A 19,438-nucleotide genomic window follows, 5' to 3' on the forward strand; every position below is an offset into this window, starting at 1 on the left:
TGCATAAATGCAAGCACCACTAATAATAAGATTAAGATGAAGAACAGTATGTTGGCTTTTTCAAGCCAACATAATAAATATAAAAAATAGCTGATTTAAAAATAGCATGAAAATGTACTGAAGATGAAATTTGGCGTTAAGTATAGGTTGAATCGACATCATATTAAAGATGCAAAGTAAGTGTAGTGGTCGTGAATGTTACAGGTTATTATAACGACAGATAACTAAAGATTTTTGGGCAATAATAATGAATGTGAAGTGATGGCAAAGCTTCAGCAGCGCAGCGCTACGGAGGCTGAACCGCTCCAGTGTTTAATTTTTGAGGGCTTGTCAAGAAGATGGCGGCTTCCTGGGCGGCATGAAAAGATGTAGAGTTAGCAAAATCTACGGTGAAAGGTGTACCCAGGGTTGAATTCGTTTTCTGAGTCCTCCCTCGAGATTTTTTTTTGTAAATTAACAAATCGGAACGAGTAAGTATTTTGTACTAGGGAATGAGAGAGTCCTATTATTTTGCAGCTTTCTGTGGCGGCTAACGGTGCATCCGCCATTTTTTGAGGGAAGCTAAGCGCGTAGCCAGGGACAACAAAATAACTGGAGTTGAACTGTACAACTCGAATAAAATGCCATTTGCATTTCTAACAGTAAATAAAACAGTAAAAATGAAACATGTAACATCTTCTCTGTTATACCGAATGAATATGTAGAATTGACAGCGTTTAATGAGCTATTTTGTGTTGAAGCTAACTGGCTACCCAGTCAGTGTATTTCATTGAACATTTGAGCTAGCATGCTAATAACTAGTAGCCAACGTAAGTTGTGTTTTAGTCTCATCAAGCTTTATTTTGTGGTTAAAGTGTAAGATGTAAAGTGAGACTACATACGGTTAATTGTTTATACTGTTTATAATTTATAATGACACATATTTGGGTCATTGGAAAATCACTACGGGTTTTGCAAGAGGGGTGGATTGTTTGGTTTGTTTATCAAGATGGCGGCACCCAGACAAGAGAAGCATGAAAAATCCACATCAACTCTGAACACACAAGTCATATATATAAAAAAAACATCTCGCATTTTGTTTTAATACACACTTGAAATGTAATTTCTGTGACCTATTAACAAACCAAAACGTAATCCGTGCAATAAAAAAATACATAATGTTATGATCTAACGAAAGCAGATATTTGGTTTGGTGCACCGCCCATTTTCATTCGTTAGCTTGTGCGAGTTAGCTTAGCCGCTATCAGCGCTCGTGCAGCAGCTAGCCTCGACAAGATGGCGGCGTTCACATATTCGTTGTGCATTACTTTTTCTCCGATTTAACATTTAACCCAAAGAAACGCGTTCATCCTTGATATGGCGAGAGAGGCCTGCTTGAGATGTTGTGGATTTTGGGGGTTTCCCTTTATTTCTTATTGAAGGACTGTTAGTTGGGCTACCGGTATTTTGGTTATTTGCTCTCGACTGAGAAAGCGTCTTTTGCCGCTAAAATGGCGGTTCGCGCAGATTTGAGCTAACCGGCTAACACTCGCTGTTTGCGATATATTATTGACATTTGAGGATAGATAAACATACAACATTTAATATTAGCATATATTTATATCACGCTTGCGAGTGTATTTTTCGGAAACTGTGTGGTAATCCAGCACATTTCTGTGACCTATTTAGCTCACGCGAAGCTACGTAGCGCGCTAATCCTGTTAGCGCTAAAACAATAGCACATAGCTGTTGACACACGAATGCTGTTTCCATCCACACTAAAACCAGGGCTGTGCATGGGATTTCTGTCTCGCTAGAGAAGTAGAAATGGCTTCTTCAGGCACCAAGGCCTCTGGACCTGCGGTTCTGCAGCCGCGCTGGAAGAGAGTTCTGGGCTGGTCCGGCCCGGTTCCTCGCCCGAGACACGGACATCGAGCTGTGGCCATTAAAGAGTTGATGGTGGTATTCGGCGGAGGGAATGAAGGGATTGTGGATGAGCTGCACGTCTATAACACAGGTGATTAGTTTATGTTATTTGCAAATGAAGAGGTTAACTTGCATGCATGAACATTATTTCTGGAATGTATTATTTTGTGTAGCCTGCAGCTCGTTGTTTTGTAGCCTCCTGCTACGGTGGTCATATTTAATCTCCCTCACCTGTTTTGTTTTTATAACCAAAACGCAATCCGTACTGCACTCTTGTGTTGCACAGACAGTTCTGCATAGCTTATTTTATTTTTGTAAATTGATTTCTGGACTAAATGATAAAAATGTTAGCCCGGCTGCATTAGCTTGCTAAACACCTAGCGGCTAGCCACTGTGGAAAAGATAATCTGCATAAGTGATCAGCTACACGGGCTAACTAGCCTAAAGGAATGTGCACGAAACTATATTATTATTTAGTTGTTAGGTTAAGGCTCGTGCTTTCAGATATATAATGTTTGGCTTCATATTACATTGCAATTTCAGTAATGCGTTCTTTGCTAGATATCATATTATGATTGTATGTGTTTGGTGCAGCTCTGTGTTGTGTTCAGATGTTTGTGTGTAACTATCAGAGGGCTAAGTGTAAGTTTAGGTGTCAGCTAGCGAGCTAACGCTATAGCACTAGCCGTCTTCAGTTAGCCAAGGTGCAGAACTGATTCGCCAGAAAAATGCAAAGAGAAATGGCGGGTTAAAGGAACGCCTGGTACGTCATCAAAACACACAGGCCCCGCCCAGCAGTGTTTCCCGCATTGCCAAGTAAATAGTGTCAAATGAGTTGAAAGTATGAATGAAAGAGAGAGAGAAACAGAGTACATTGTTGTTTTATAGGTCCGCAGAGAAATAACACTAAATGTGTCATAATATATGCATGTCAGGGGCAATTGTGCATCCAAGGAAAGATGTTGTGTGTTATGAACTAAAATGTTATAAAAACATCTCTGCAATAGAGCAAGTTAAATATATTTTAATTGAAAGAATATTAAGGACAATTCAATGCAACACACCAAAACTGCAGTGATGCAATGGTACGTGTTTCTCAACAGCCACCAATCAGTGGTTTATTCCTGCTGTCCGGGGTGACATTCCTCCTGGATGTGCCGCTTATGGGTTCGTTTGCGATGGCACCAGACTTCTGGTATTCGGTGGTATGGTCGAGTATGGAAAGTACAGCAACGACCTTTATGAACTACAGGTAAGCGTATCACGATATGCAACATTTCAAGTTACAATGTTATATATCTGACACAATCTCTATTAGGGCTGCACAATAAATTGCATGTGATTGTTAAAGGATAAGTCCATTTTCTTAAAAAAAAAATCCAGATAATTTACTCACCACCATGTCATCCAAAATGTTGTTGTCTTTCTTTGTTCAGTCGAGAATAAATTTTTCCGGGATTTTTCTCATTTTAATGACCTTTAATGGACCCCAACACGTAACAGTTTTAATGCAGTTTAAAAGGCTGTTTAAAGGACTCTAAACAATCCCAAACAAGGCATAAGGGTCTTATCTAGTAGTGCTGTGTTCAAAATATCGATACGACGATACATCGTCATGGACGCCTGACACGTATCGATTCGGATGCACTTTTGAAAGTAACGTGACGAATCGCTGTTGATCCGTGATCCATTTGGAAAGGACGCACGTGTCCTGTGGAGTACGTAGAGTTAAAGGTAGCAGGGTATACTTTCACTTTGCGTGTCTGTCTTGCTGGCGCACGTGTCTGCATAGCCGCATTCTCTCTCTCTCTCTCTCTCTCTCTCTCTCTCTCTCTCTCTCTCTCTCTCTCTCTCTCTCTCTCTCTCTCTTCAATGAGTTCAAAATCAATGAGTTCAGTATGAAAGCGCAGATCTTAGTACTGTATCCTGTACTACTGCCTGTACTAATCCTTTAATGCCATGCACATCTAGTCAGTAAAGCCAGTTTCTAAATTAGTTGTAGATCGCCATGATGTGCTTTCAGAGAGGCATTTACTACACAAAGCTGTAGTTCACTAAAAGCTAGGCAATCTCACATTCATTATCACAGGCGATTTGTCCGCTATTATGAATGTGATATTGCCTAGTTTGTCAGGGAACTATGGCTTTGTGTAGTAAAAACAGGGTTCCCATGGGTCCTTGAAATCCTTGAAAGTTTGTAAATTTGGGTAAAGGCCCTGGGAAGTTTTTGAAAATATATATACATAGATACAGGTCATTGAAAGTGCTTGAATCTATTTTATGCAAAAGGTTTTCTGGAAAAAAAATTCATATTATTCCCTGTGTAGTGTGGGATAATATCACAAAAATTCTAGAATTTTTAAGCACACATGCTAAACTTTTCACTTTAAAAGCTTATATCTTCTGTATGCGAATGTTGATTCACACCAAAATGCTTTTTTGCATAGTTGTGTTTGACCCATGAAAACGTCTCGGGTTACGTATGTAACTGTTGTTCCCTTAGAAGGGAACTAGACGCTGCGTCTCCCTTGCCATACTTACTGCGTCCCTGTAACGCCGTCTTTGGCAATATTTCAAATAGCGATATACTTCCTGACTCCCGCATCACCCTGTCTTTGTCGTCAAGCCTTACCATTGGTTGAATTTGATATACACATTCAGACGCACTTACCTCTGGAAACGTCCCCAAAGTGTCACCTCAGTGACGCAGCGCGAGTTCCCTTTGAAAAGGAGCTGTAACAATGCATCTTAAAAGGTAACACACATTTAGTCCTTGAATTTGAGGGTATTGGACCTGGAAGTCCTTGAAAGGTCCTTGGATTTGAAGTTAACTAAGGTGTGGGAACCCTGCAAAAAGCTAGACAATATTGCATTCATTATCGCAGGTGATACGTCTGCTATTATGTATGCGATATTGCCCAGCTTGTCAGTGAACTACGGCTCTGTGTAGTAAATGCCACTCCATCTGAAAGCAGGTGATGGCGATTTACAACTAATCAAGGAACCGACTTTACTGACTAGATGCGCATGCAATATATTGTGCAGCCATAAACTTGATCTTGCTTACCTCTGGTCTTTTGCCAGTCATACAGTTACAGTAGCAGTAAGTCATTTTTGTGTTTTATTCCATTACAACTTGAGTGACTTAAACTGTTTTAAACAGGCAAGTAGATGGGAGTGGAAACGGTTGAAGCCCAAAGCTCCTAAAAATGGACCGCCACCATGTCCCCGTCTGGGTCACAGTTTTTCTCTCGTTGGAAACAAATGTTATCTGTTTGGTGGACTGGCTAATGACAGTGAGGATCCCAAAAACAATATTCCAAGGTACAAAACCACCTTTTACAGTTAATACTTAAAATTCAGAGTCGGCTGCTCGAAATGAGACCTTTTATGTCTTTTCTAATTTTATTCCAGATACCTAAATGACTTGTACACACTGGAGCTGCGCCCAGGGTCAAACATAGCAGGCTGGGACATCCCCATTACATACGGTGTCCTGCCGCCTCCTCGTGAGAGCCACACTGCCGTTGTCTACACGGAGAAAACGTCCAAGAAGTCTCGCCTCATCATCTACGGTGGTATGAGTGGATGTCGCCTTGGAGACCTCTGGACTTTAGACATAGGTGAGAGTGAGTACTGATTCAAAAAAGGTTTCTCGTTTAGTTGTATGTAGCTCGTGTGAACTTCCTGCTCTGTTGTGCAGATACTTTGACCTGGAACAAACCGACTATAAGTGGTACAGCTCCTCTGCCCCGGAGTCTCCATTCTGCCACCACTATAACCAACAAGTGAGTCTGTTCAGATACTTATGATCAATTTAATTTAAGGAGATAAAAGTTGAAGTTGTGAATGCTTATCTTGACCTCAAATTATGGTCCAGTTGGTGTGCTTTAACTAATTTTTATGTCACTTTCATAGGATGTTTGTGTTTGGTGGATGGGTTCCTCTTGTTATGGATGATGTCAAAGTGGCAACCCATGAGAAGGAATGGAAATGCACTAACACTTTGGCATGCTTAAATCTAGGTAGGTATCTCTGTTCGCATTTTTTGGATTTTTAACGTTAATTGTCAACGCTTAAATGCATTATGTCTTAGTTGATGTCACAATTTATTCTGGGATTGCATTTTTGTAAAGGATATTTAAAATCTTGCACTAGGATGTGGAAAATTTCGTACTGACCCTTAAGGTCTTCCTCTTTTGGCAACTCCCTGGGTTTTCGAACAATTTGTCATCATAGTATTTTACTTTTGTTCCTGTCAGACACAATGTGTTGGGAAACAATCTTGATGGACACATTAGAGGATAATATCCCAAGAGCGAGAGCTGGACACTGTTCTGTAGCTATTAACAACAGGCTATACGTCTGGAGTGGCAGGGATGGCTACCGCAAAGCCTGGAACAACCAAGTTTGCTGCAAGGATCTGTGGTATCTGGAGACAGGTGAGCTGAGGATATTTTAATGCAAAAAATGCGTTGTTACATAATCGTTTGTCAGTTAAGATTCACAATGCATGATTTTTTCCCCCCATCAGATCGCCCACTGCCACCGTCACGAGTCCAGTTGGTCCGTGCCAACACAAACTCTCTTGAGGTGAGCTGGGGGGCAGTGCCCACTGCTGACACATACCTGCTACAGCTGCAAAAATATGACATCCCTGCTGCGACCGCTGCCACTTCTCCGACTGTCACCCCTTCTCTACCCGTCAACTCGCCCAAGAGTCCTGTGCCCGCAGCTGCTGCGCCTGCAGCTCAAAGCATGCCCCTGTCTGGGGTCACGCTGGTGCCACAAAGTCCTTCACCCACCACCTCAATTCCAGGCAGCCCACTAGCAGCTTCACCCCGTGGACCAGGTACATCAACGCCTCGCCATGCCGATCTTATGTTTTTGTATTTAAACTCTGTGTTTGCCAGATTTGTTTTCTCAGTCTTATTAATTCTTATGTTGTGCGTGACACAAAATAAAAAACTTTAGAACGATAACTTCTTCAGATAGATGTTGGAGGTGACTTCATTCATAATTGCTTTCTTCATTCACAGCTATTCTTAAAGTGGCAGCACCTCATTCAGCAACTGGGGCTTCGCTCGTGACTGTGCGTCAGGCAACACCAGGGGCCAAATCCCCAGTCACAGTTACATCACTTCCTGCTGGAGTTCGCATGGTTGTCCCAGCACAGAGCACCCAGGGAACAGTATGTATCAGTCTTATTTTTTATTTTAATGTTAAACCTGTTTTTTTATAAACACTTTGTCTCTGTTTTGACATCTAGCCAATTGGCAGCAGCCCTCAAATGAGTGGCATGGCTGCTTTGGCTGCAGCGGCAGCTGCCACGCAGAAGATCCCGCCCTCGTCCGGAACCACTGTGCTTAATGTTCCAGCAGGAGCCACCATCATGAAAACTGTTGCTGTGACTCCAGGATCCACAACTTTGCCGGCCACTGTCAAAGTAGCTTCGCCTGTTATGGTTAGTGAGGTTATTAGCTAACTGGGTTGTTCAAGCTTATTAATATATTGCAGTGGTGGGCATTCCTGTTCCTGGAGAGTTTAGCCCAACCCTAAATTTAAACCCAAAATAAGTATTGCATTGGGACTTTACTTCCAGCTGTGGGTCAATCAACTAAATACAGTTTAAATGAACTAAATGATCTCGTTCCATTTCCTGTTTTCCAGGTTACCAACCCTGCTACCAGGATGCTAAAAACCGCAGCTGCCCAGGTTGGCACTTCAGCCATCTCTACGCCCAACACCCCTACTCGTCCCATCATCACCGTACACAAATCTGGCACAGTGACTGTGGCTCAGCAAGCCCAGGTTGTCACCACTATGGTTGGAGGAGTCACCAAAACCATAACCCTGGTTAAGAGCCCAATTACCATGGGTAGTGGTGGCACTCTGGTAAGAGGAACAATCTAAACTTGAATGTCTCTGATGAGATTTAAAAGTGGTTTGGGTAAACACAAAACTAAACATTTCATTTAACCCTTTACTGTTTCTAGCTCTCCAGCCTTGGGAAGATGATGTCCGTGGTTCAGACCAAACCAGTACAAACCTCTTCAGTGACTGGGCAGGCTGGAAACAGTCCTGTCACTCTAATACAGGTCAGCTGTGTTGCACGTTAAGGGGAAATTTAAAGCATATGTACTTGCATGGCTCTGTATTTTGTAGTGTAAATTTTCTAGATCTTTAATGGTCTTGTTTGTGTTTGTACCTTAGACAAAGACTCCTCTGCCCGCTGGTACCATTCTGAAGCTGGTGACATCTGCAGATGGCAAGCCCACAACCATCATTACAACGTCCCAGGCAGGAGGAACCGGCACCAAGCCAACTATCCTGGGCATCAGCAGCGTCTCTCCGAACACAACTAACAAACCAGGCACAACCTATATTAAAACCATTCCCATGTCTGCCCTTCAGCAAGGAGCAACAGGTCTGTTTTCTTCTCATTTCATTTGTTACCGTACAGAAATGTTTCGCAGATGTTAATGTTAATTATATGAAACTTATATAGTTATATTGCATTGCCACCTGATATCCAATGTAAAATTTCTAAAGCCAAACCAGTCAAAGATTGCTGATCTAACTGACAGGCTTGTTATTTTTAATGCATTGTGATCTTACAAGACTTCCTGTCTCTTTCTAAGGTGTGACCAGCAGTGGTGGCATCAAGTCTCCCATCACAATTATCACCACCAAGATGGTCACTCCTGGCACGGGCACACCAGGCAAAATCATTACAGCTATGCCTAAGCTGACGGGTACAGGACAACAGGGGGTCACGCAGGTAAGGGTTGTTTAACCCAAATCACATTAGTAGTCCAAATCTGAAACATAGACTCTTGAATTTGAAACAGATTAATAAAATTATTAGTTTATCAGCTCTGCTTTTGGTTCTCATTATTATGGTGGTCAATAAGTCATTTTCAAATGTTTTGTTTGTGTCCAGGTGGTCTTGAAGGGGGCACCTGGGCAACCGGGCACCATCCTACGTACAGTTCCCATGGGTGGAGTGCGGCTAGTTTCACCGGGCACTGTGTCAGCTGGGAAACCAACTGTTACGACACTTGTCGTCAAGGGCACCACGGGTATGAATATTCAAAGACATAATCTTGGCTGTGTTTTACTGTAGCTTGTATTTTTTTCCCATTGTTTTTTATGACTTACAGAAGAGATTCCTTTCAATATTAGTACCTTATTATTTATGACCCTTTTTAAATTCAGGTATGACAACTCTGGGTACAGTGACCAACACCGCATCCTCCAGCGTGGTGGGTGCCAACGCCAGCCTTGCAACTCCTGCTACCACCCTTTCCACCATTGCTACGCTGTCCAACCAAGTTCCTGCAGCTATCACTGTACCTGCTGCACAGACCAGCCTCGCCACAGCCACGATACAAGTAAGACATCGGATCAGATTCAACTGTTTTACTATACATTTTACACACTTGACATGTTTCTTTTCTCATAGTCTGCTCCACAGCCTACTACAGTTACTTTGATCACAACACCAAGTGGTGCCGAGGCCCAACCTGCACCGGACCTTCCTGTTTCCATCCTGGCATCACCCACCTCCGACCAGCCCTCCAACACTGGTGCAGATGCTGGTGATGGTGCTGGCGATGGTACGGCTACCGTGACTTTGGTCTGCTCTAATCCACCGTGTGAGACCCATGAGACCGGAACGACCAACACTGCTACGACTGCTGCTGCCAAGATTTGTTCCAACCCCCCGTGTGAAACGCACGTAACGGGCACTACCAACACAGCCACAACCGCCTCGGCCAACATGGGTGCTGTTCAGCAGGTGTGCACCAACCCACCTTCAGAGACCCATGACACTGGCACTACCAACACGGCCACCACTGCCAGCTGCAATATGGGCTCTACAGAAATGGGCACAGTTGACAGCAAACCAGGGGCTTCTACGTCAGGTGAGTCCACAGCTTCTGGTACGGACCCAGCTGAACCCGCCTCAGAGAACGGTTCTGCGTCTGGCTCCATGCGTCCTGAGAATGCCCGCACAGGGACCACCAACACCTCCACCACTGCCCGCTCTAATATGGGTTCTGATCAGACAGGAACAGTTCAAAGCTCCAGCAAGAGCCAAGCTGCAATTTCTTCCACGGTTATGCCTCTCTCTACCAGCCCTTCCTCTGAGACACTTGAGACGAGCACCCCAGATGCTTCATCTAATGTGGAAGGTGTTAAACCGGTCTGTTCAGATCCACCTTCTGAAACGGGCACAACCAAAACTTCTACACAATCAACCTCTACTGTGGGCAGTGGGGAGGCCAATGTGGTGCAAAAGGTGTGCTCCAATCCACCCTGTGAGACCCACGAGACGGGCACTACCAACACGCCGACCCAAGCTTCATCGCCAAGTGGCGCTGGACAAGATGGCACTGTGCAAAGGGTGTGCTCCAATCCACCATGTGAAACCCACGAGACGGGCACTACCAACACGCCGACCCAAGCTTCATCGCCAAGTGGCGCTGGACAAGATGGCACTGTGCAAAGGGTGTGCTCCAATCCACCATGTGAAACCCACGAGACTGGCACTACCAACACGCCCACCCAATCCTCATCTACCATGGGTGCTGGACAAAATGACACTGTGCAAAGGGTGTGCTCCAATCCACCCTGTGAAACCCACGAGACGGGCACTACCAACACGCCCACCCAATCCTCATCTACCATGGGTGCTGGACAAAATGACACTGTGCAAAGGGTGTGCTCCAATCCACCCTGTGAAACCCACGAGACGGGCACTACCAACACGCCCACCCAATCCTCATCTACCATGGGTGCTGGACAAAATGACACTGTGCAAAGGGTGTGCTCCAATCCACCCTGTGAAACCCACGAGACTGGCACTACCAATACGCCCACCCAATCCTCATCTACAATGGGCGCTGGACAAAATGGCACTGTGCAAAGGGTGTGCTCCAATCCACCCTGTGAAACCCACGAGACGGGCACTACCAACACGCCGACCCAATCCTCATCTTCTATCGGTGCCGATGAGAATGGCACCGTGCAAAGAGTGTGCTCCAATCCGCCCTGTGAAACCCATGAGACGGGGACTACAAATACAGCCACTACGGCTACTAGCAGCTTAGAAACTGGAGATGGAGCAGGTGTGTACATCATGCTCTATATAAATACATCATAAATATTAGTGCATCCCTAATAAACACCCACATTTGTGTTTGTCTTTCAGCTGAACAGGGTGGTGAGGGACAGGTTGACAGTGGAATCAGTTCAGAACCCACATCCTCTACAGAACCAGTCAATCCTGCAACACAAAGCAGGGCCATCACCACAGTGACACAGGCCACGCCCACTCCAGGACCAGCAGTACCGGTATGAATCCATTGACAAAAAAATAATAAACTTGATCAAAGATATTTTGTGTTCTGTTCCTGATTGTTTTATTATGTCTCCTGCAGGAGATCTCCTCCATGGCCAGTTCAGCAGTTGTGGCTGAGGTTCCCGAGGTTCCAGGTGAGGCAGAGGCCATGGAGCAGACAAGTGCAGAGGCTGTAGCAGCCGAACAGGAGCCAATGCAGACAGAGTGCCAGGGAGAACTGGGTGAAGAAACAGCCATCAGGGTGGTTGCCATAGACGAAAGTGCAGGGGCCGATGAGGGCACCGTGCTACAGGTTCATGTTGCCATGGAAGCGCAACCAGGCCAAGGAGACCAGGCTGAGGTATGTTGAGATAATGCTAAGATGAGTTGATGTTTCAAAAAAGTCTAATGGTGCTTTTTCATTGCATAGTACCCCACGGGTTGGGTTGGGTTGGGTCAGGTCAGGTCAGCTCACTTTTATTTTTTTCCAACTGGGTACAGTAGCTTTCTCTTAATTTATGCGGCACTGCACTGAACATTTGGGAGTGACATTACTGTGCCGCGAGGGCAATTCGATATCAAAACAACCAGTCTGATCTCACGGTACTTTGATGTCATATGACAATTGCTCTGTGCAAATGCTGCATACGATTGAACACGCTTTTTTTGCACATGTAAGATTAAGGTCTGAACTTACTATAACCATTAATTTTAAAGGATTTAAAACATATTGCCTTTAAAATTGTTACATTTTTTTTTTTAGATTATCATTTATAAAAAAATGATCATTACCGCAACATGATATTACATTAAATATATGCATTTACAAACTCATGTTTCGGTAATGAGAACTATAAAAAAGTTGTCTAGGTACCGACAAACAAAATTAAAAATTATATCTGGAGAGAAAAAATAAGAACTGCTTACCTGGTAGCCATCTTGAGTGTCACAGTCAATTATGTGCCTCCAAGGAACTAACATTTTTGAAAATGTTAGTTCCTTGAGGGCTTAAACAATGATTGAAAATTGTTGCGGAGGATGAGAAAATTGGTGTTGGAAATTTATATTCCTTTTATTGTCTCTACATTTACCAATGATCACCAAATACCACATGTTTCTTTACTGTAAATGTTTATAGTATAACATGCACTGAAGCTTTTTATTTTTAGGTTTTTTAATTATAAATATTTCCATGTCAAAGAACCCAAATCTAGTCATGGACACGTTGCGGTAATGAAAATTTTCCCCTTAAATGTGGAAAAAAACCAACAAAATTGGTTTGTACGATGTCGTTTGAAATCATGTGCAAAATAGTACACGAAGAGATGTTTGTAACTGTATGCTTCTTATTTTGATACTCTTACTTTGCATTTACTTTTTTTATAAAAATGTTTCATGAAACCTCATAAGTCTTAATTTCGTGAGAATCACCCACATGCCTGCATGATCATATCACTGTATTATTTACTGCCATTTGAGCCACAAATTAAAGCTTGTCGAGCCACGCAATGAGTAACACTGGTCTGACAGAATCGTCACTACCAATGTCATCCCTAAATGCAAGATTAGCTTTACCTTCGTGCGTTCACTGTCTCGAGCAAACTTTTTGTCATCTGTGCTTTTTGTAAGTTTCCAAACTCTCTTTTAGCGATGAAAAACATCCACAGGTTGAGAATCAGGAACACCATACCAGTATTTTCCAGGCTTGCAATTTGTGGCGGCACATCTGCGACACGCATGTATGCACTGCAACTTAAATGATGCTCAGCGGAGCATTTTTGTCAAGCTGATATGTCTCGACCCTAAACCGTGGGGTACTATGCAATGGAAAAGTGCCATTATTCAGTATATCTCGACAATTTGCGCCCAGATTTATGTCTTATGTGGATCATTTTGTATTGAGTTATTTGCTCAATTAAACCAATGTTCTCACTATAGCAGATGGATGCTGGTGTGGAGGGCGCAGAAGCGATGAGTCTCGCACCTCAGGACTCTGAAGCCCTCGCTCTACCCCAGGAGCTGATGTCTGCAGAAGGTCAGCAAACCACCCTCATGGTGACCGGACTGACCCCAGAGGAGCTGGCTGTGACTGCAGCTGCGGAGGCTGCGGCGCAGGCAGCCGCTTCAGAGGAGGCCCAGGCCCTCGCCATCCAGGCTGTACTACAGGCGGCTCAACAGGCTGTGCTCAGTAAGTGTTTGACAGGCTCTCGTATAAAGAGCACAGTTAAGGGCTATATAATTTTGAGCTTTTATTAAAGCTCGCACATTAAAACTATTCATGCCAAGTGTTCCACAAAGGTCCTGGAGTGCATTTTGCTTGGTTTTAGTGAGGTATCCGGGTGGATCAATACTTGTGTTGCAAATGCTTTTAAAGTCTGATATTAAATGTGTTTTCAGTTTGTCACACCATAGAAAAATGTGTTGTTAACCACCCAGCCAAACTTGAATGATGAAAAAAACTTGTGATCTTGCCATCTGCAATCGTCTACTTGACAAAACGGAATGTTTCTGCATTACAATTTTCACATACAATTCTCATCCTGATGCACATGTCTGGATGTTTTTCCTCAGGTGGAGATGCAGGACATGACCAGCAGCCAACCACCATCCCCATCGTCCTGACGCAGCAGGAACTCGCAGCTCTCGTTCAGCAGCAGCAACAGTTGCAGGAGGCGCAGGCGGCAGCAGCCCAACAGCTGAGTGCCGAAGCTGCTGCGGCTGCACTGCCCACCGAAGGTTTAGCACCGGCAGACAGCCTCAATGACCCGGCGTCTGAGAGCAACGGTCACGAGATGGCGGCGGCTGTTACAGCAACTGTGGCCCGTCTTCTACCACGCGCTTCTGCTGAAAGTAAGCACTTGAGTTTGCTTCGTTTTATTGGTTTATTTATTTCATGACTGTCTTAAAATTCTCTATAGAAGTTCTTTGTTATGTATAATATATTTTAGCCACATACAAATAATTTAGTTATAATTTTTTTATTAGATGCTTGGTGTTATCTCATACTTTTTCATTGTAGAGATGTTTAATTGTTTGTTTACCTAAGCTCTGGCCCCGTCGATTACTTTCGCACCATCCCAGCCGTTGGTGGTCGCCAGCCCTGCCAAGATGCAAGCAGCCACAGCTTTGACCGAGGTGGCCAATGGAATTGAGTCTGCAGCTGGGGTGAGTTCTAAAGTGAAGCTTTATAATGGGTACCTGAGATGAGTGTTACTACTGCAGATGTTAAGTTATATAATAAAATCTTTCCTTAGAAGCAAGATGCCCCTCCGGTTGTGGTGAAGCCGCCGGTGAAGAAAGAGAATCAGTGGTTTGACGTTGGAATCGTCAAAGTGACAAACATGGTTGTCACTCACTATTATGTGCCGGCAGATGATTCTGCGGTTACTGATGTAAGTAACAGGAAAGATGCTCGATTGTCACATGGTAAAGTAGCATGTTTAAAGGTGTTGCGGAGGATTTTCTCGAATTTTAGAAAATAAACGCCTTCTCCACTTTAAAAAAAAAAATACAATTGCGCAACACTCCTGATTGACAACTAGGAGGACCAATAGTCTTGATGATCCACCCGGAAAACAAAGGAACATTTTGGAAGGAAGATTTGATCTGGGGCACCATTGACTTCCATAGTATTTATTTTTCTTATTATGGAAGTCAATAGTGCCCCAGTTCTGCTTGGTTACAAACGTTTCTCAAAATATCTTTATTTGTGTTCAGCAGAACAAAGACATTTTTATGGAACAACTTGAGGTCGACTAAATGATGTTGGATTTTTCTTTTTTTTTTGTTGAACTATCCCTTTAACTCTTTCCCCGCCAGCATTTTTAAAAAAGTTGGCAATTTATTATTTTCACAAAGGTGTAATGCCTTCCAGAAAATGTACAATATTCCAAATGAGAACAAACCCTCTGCATTCAAACTAATTTTTTTCATCTTCATTTGTTCTCTTTTATCACCTATTTTATCAGATATGGGTAGGTTTTTTCAAAGATGCAAGATTTTGTGCAAAAAAGCTGAGATAATGGCATTTTTGTGAAGTACTTTTGATCGAGATCCGATTCAGAACGATGATCAAAACATACACAGAGTTTAAACCGTTTGCCCTAAAGGAATACTTCTGGGTTTTATAAAGTGAATAAGAGTGCCATCTGGTGGATAATAGCAGAAATATGGATTGCCGGAAAAACTCGTCATTGGCAGGAAAGCGTTTTCTTTAAGATTTCTAGAGGAAATACATTTGAAACATCTTTTTTAATCTTCCTTTGATTTAATTATACTTTATTCTCGCCATGAATATAGCCTTTGAAGCTGGTATGGCGTTAAAAAAGAAGGAAGGAAAGAAAGAAAGCATTTTCTCTTAATTGACAAGTTAACTCGTTAATAGCGGTGAAGAAGTTAAAGTGACGTGCATGACATGTAAATGGTACTCAGTGGAAATGTGAAGTTTTTAAAAATATATTTCACAATATCTTCAATGATACATATGGGAAATGTCATAAAACTGCTTCCTTGTTAGAAAAAAACATATTTCTTAGGACAATGTTAAGTATTTGTGGTGATTTTGCAGGATGATTCTGGTACGGTGCCGGACTACAGCAAGATGAAGAAGATCGAATTGTCTCCTGGCACAGCTTACAAGTTTCGTGTAGCGGGCGTCAATGCGTGCGGCCGTGGAACGTTCTCCGAGGTCTCTGCGTTTAAGACCTGCTTACCCGGCTTCCCCGGAGCACCGTGTGCCATCAAAATCAGCAAGGTTGGTCACTGCACAGAGCTAGTGTTCAATATTACTTTTTGATTTGCTTTTCATAACGAATGTCTTTTATTCCCCAAATCTTTGCTGTCAGAGCCCTGATGGTGCCCATCTGACCTGGGAGCCTCCTTCAGTCACATCAGGGAAGATCATCGAGTACTCTGTGTATCTGGCCATCCAGAGCTCACAGACAGTCGAGGCGAAAGTGTCCGCTCCGGCGCAGCTCGCCTTTATGCGGGTGTACTGTGGACCTAACCCATCGTGTCTGGTGCAGTCATCTAGTCTCTCCAACGCCCACATCGACTACACCACCAAACCCGCCATCATCTTCCGCATTGCTGCACGTAATGAGAAGGGTTATGGCCCCGCCACGCAAGTCAGGTGGCTTCAAGGCGAGTATTTCAGACCCTGTTTAAAATATTGGGATGTGCTCTAGCTAGTGAAAGTTAAATAAAAATAAATCTTTGGTGTCTCCAGAGAACGTATGTCAAGTTTTAGCTCAAAATACCAAATAGAAAATTTATTCCAACATGTTAAAATTGCCACTTTGTAGGTGTGATCAAAAATGTGTAGTTTATGGGTGTGTCCTTTAAAATGCAAATGAGCTGATCTCTGTACTATATGGCAGTGCCGTGGTTGGATAGTGCAGATTAAGGGGTGGTATTATCCCCTTCTGACATCACAGCGGGAGGCAAATTTCAATTACCTATTTTTTCACATGCTTGCATAGAATGGTTTACCAAGACTAAGTTACTGGGTTGATCTTTTTCACATTTTCTAGGTTGATAGAAGCACTGGGGACCCAATTATAGCACTTAAACACAAAAAAAGTCAGATTTTCATGATATGTCCCCATAAAAGTCTGCAACAACCAATCCTGGTGTCATGTCTTTGGCTAATTTTAAATCCAGTTTATTGATGTGGTTTTGCAGAAACCAGTAAAGATGGCTCGGCAGCCAAACCAGCAGCAAAGAGACCCGTCTCGTCACCTGATATGTAAGTTTCTTTCACCATAAAAACTTTTCAAATTAAAAGTGCATTGTTTGTTTACTCCTAAGAGTCAGATCTCGCTGACATTCAACATTTCGTAAACTCTGATCTTCGTAGGAAAGGCACTGGTCCAAAGAAAGCCAGATCTGACCAGTGAGAGAGCTCTGACCCCGCCCTCCTTTGAGCTGAACCGTGACTAAAACTCCACTTCCTGCTGAATGACCTTCTTGTCTTCTTCCATGCTCTCCCCATTCCATCCTCCACAACAGGAAACGGGAGCCAAAAATAGGATGTAGTTCCGACTAAAAAGGATATCCATCCGAGGAAAATCAGCTCCCATCACTGGACATTATGGTGCCATGGACGCCAACTGTATTTATTAAACCAATCATAATTGTTCCTTCCTCAGAGTCAAAAGCACATGCATTTGCTTTTCCTGACAGTTTTGTGTAAAAAGATTTCAATGGCAGCGTTCAGTTTAGTATTCACCCATCATATGGTTTTATTTTTTACGCTTCTTTCAATACAAGCAATAGATAAAATTAACATTTGCTCTTTTGTCGATGTTTTCATTATTTGAACAAGTCTGTATATTTCAACCTTGTGCTGAAACGATGCAAAGGAAACGGACGGAGCGCAGACGACAACGACTTCACTGGGAAACGCGTGGTTGAAAACGATTCAAATGAAAACGAACAGCACTTGGTGACGCTTGAGAGGGAAAAGACTCTGTAATTATTCATTCATTCACTGAGAGTTCAGTAGCTTCGTTTTACATCACTGTGTGTTCATACGTTTGCTGTGAGGATCAGAATCGAGGAGCGTAATGCTGAAGATACAAAGACTTCAACCCATGTAGATGAAATCATACTACTTTTGCATTACGTCAACTATATCTTGTATAAAGAGCAAAAATCCCAAAAATAGTAAATGGTGATACAGGAGTTCATTGTGTGTGGTTTATTTTTGTTGTTATTTTTTTAAGAAAAGGTCTCTTCTTGTGTATGTGTGCTTCAGAGCGACGTTTTAAAAACCTCACACCTCTCCTGAACATGTCACCGGGTCATTCCTAAAGTCTTTTTGATTGGGGAATTGATAAGTGGTGGCCACGGTTTTCATATCCCATGTTCATTAGATTTCAACTTTTTTGGGGGAAGTGTGGTGTATAATGTATGTATTTGTTTTGAAGAATTTCCCACAACCAAGCTTGATGAAAGTCTCTCTCTTTCTTTTCCCCCATACATTTTTATTCTTTGGCATTTATTGGAGCCTTCATCAGGAAAAAGATGCTTTTATTTTAATCCTTGTCATCCTTTCACTAGTTTATAGTTTGTGTAAATTAAATTTCTCAATCTGACCTTTCTTTTATTTCATGTGTTGGTAGACATGAATTTGAGAGTCTACTCCGATCGACTGGGATGTTTGGAGATGTTGGCCTGTGTAAATGCTGTAGTGATGGAGTTTTATGAAAGGTTTGACGAGTGTCGAAACAGTTTTTTTCTGTTTCTCCAATGGTTGACAAACGTTCGAGACGGATTGATGGCTTAGCCGGAGCGCAAACTCGGTTGTAAATTAGTTCTTTCACGTAGCAAGACGTAATACAAAAAAACTCTTTGCCTTTTTTATATAATTATCTGTAACAAAATGTTTTTACATGTTGTCATTTATGATTGCTTTTGTGTCTTGACATATAAAAGTAATGGAATTCTGTGGATGTGTTTGTGTCCTATGTTGCCTGCCGTTTACTTTATGGTTTGCTTCATTGTTTTGTGTTGCTGATTGTTGTCTTATGGTCTTGTCAGCAAGAGATTAAAGATGATTTGTATCAGGAAAAAGCAAAGAAATGCCTTTGGAATTTGAACATTTTACAATACAGTTAGGGTTAACCCTAACCCTAACCCTACAAGTGAATAGTTTGTTTTTTTTATCTTATTTGACCGCAAATACAAGATCTGTACTACTAGTGTTGTGAAGACCTTGTTTGTACACTGTAAAATTGATCTCAAATCAACATATTAATTTCAATTTGTGTTTAGGTTTTGTCAAAACTTAAAATAGTTTGTTGAATTGACTTTCAAATCCCAATACAAATTTTTTTTACAGTGTATCATGCAAAGTGACTATTTAAGAAATTGATGATAACGGGTTGATTTAGTCATTTTTAATTTTTAAGTTTAAGTGCTCTCATTACATCCTTCTAAAGGTTCTGCTTAGTTCAATGCTTTGATGTCATTTCCTGTGAGACAGGAAGTTAGGAGATATTATGTGGATCCTTTCCCTTTTAAAATATCTATAGCGTTTAGTTTACTCATAGCCTGAATCTCTTTTAGTTTTAATTGCATGCCATAACATACAAGAGGTCTTAGTCACATGAATAAAATAATTATAAGCTGCTAGATAGTAAAAGTAAATGAAATGTACATAAATTGTGTAGCTTTTAAATCATT

General features: G+C 42.3%; 1 protein-coding gene across 2 annotated transcripts; it reads left to right on the forward strand.

The window, feature by feature from the left end:
- The first annotated feature begins 315 nt into the window (after nt 1–315).
- hcfc1b (host cell factor C1b) lies at nt 316–18,701 on the forward strand. 2 transcript variants are annotated; one of them, XM_065248158.2, is made up of 28 exons: nt 316–470; nt 1,797–1,996; nt 3,009–3,157; nt 5,069–5,229; nt 5,320–5,528; nt 5,609–5,693; nt 5,824–5,930; nt 6,168–6,347; nt 6,440–6,757; nt 6,945–7,096; nt 7,175–7,369; nt 7,576–7,800; nt 7,902–8,003; nt 8,119–8,332; nt 8,547–8,686; nt 8,849–8,987; nt 9,124–9,299; nt 9,371–11,039; nt 11,123–11,265; nt 11,352–11,612; nt 13,190–13,439; nt 13,823–14,101; nt 14,298–14,416; nt 14,506–14,643; nt 15,819–16,004; nt 16,096–16,393; nt 16,934–16,997; nt 17,109–18,701. In XM_065248158.2, exons 2-28 carry the CDS (start codon nt 1,807–1,809, stop codon nt 17,146–17,148), a joined length of 6,189 nt encoding a protein of 2,062 aa, XP_065104230.1. In that variant the 5' UTR covers nt 316–470; nt 1,797–1,806; the 3' UTR covers nt 17,149–18,701. The 2 variants fall into 2 exon arrangements, with proteins under 2 accessions (XP_065104230.1, XP_065104229.1); XM_065248157.2 differs by having other exon boundaries at nt 319–470; nt 1,768–1,996.
- Nucleotides 18,702–19,438: the final 737 nt, after the last annotated feature.

The sequence above is a fragment of the Paramisgurnus dabryanus genome, chromosome 11, assembly GCF_030506205.2.
Source record: "Paramisgurnus dabryanus chromosome 11, PD_genome_1.1, whole genome shotgun sequence".
NCBI classification, from domain to species: domain Eukaryota; kingdom Metazoa; phylum Chordata; class Actinopteri; order Cypriniformes; family Cobitidae; genus Paramisgurnus; species Paramisgurnus dabryanus.

Excerpts from the sequence above, each read along its gene's own strand:
- hcfc1b (XM_065248158.2), top strand. The coding sequence starts at position 1,807 with ATGGCTTCTTCAGGCACCAAGGCCTCTGGACCTGCGGTTCTGCAGCCG. Across the intron at positions 11,613-13,189 it reads GCCAAGGAGACCAGGCTGAG|CAGATGGATGCTGGTGTGGA; the intron begins GTATGTTGAGAT and ends TTCTCACTATAG. Across the intron at positions 14,102-14,297 it reads ACCACGCGCTTCTGCTGAAA|CTCTGGCCCCGTCGATTACT; the intron begins GTAAGCACTTGA and ends TGTTTACCTAAG.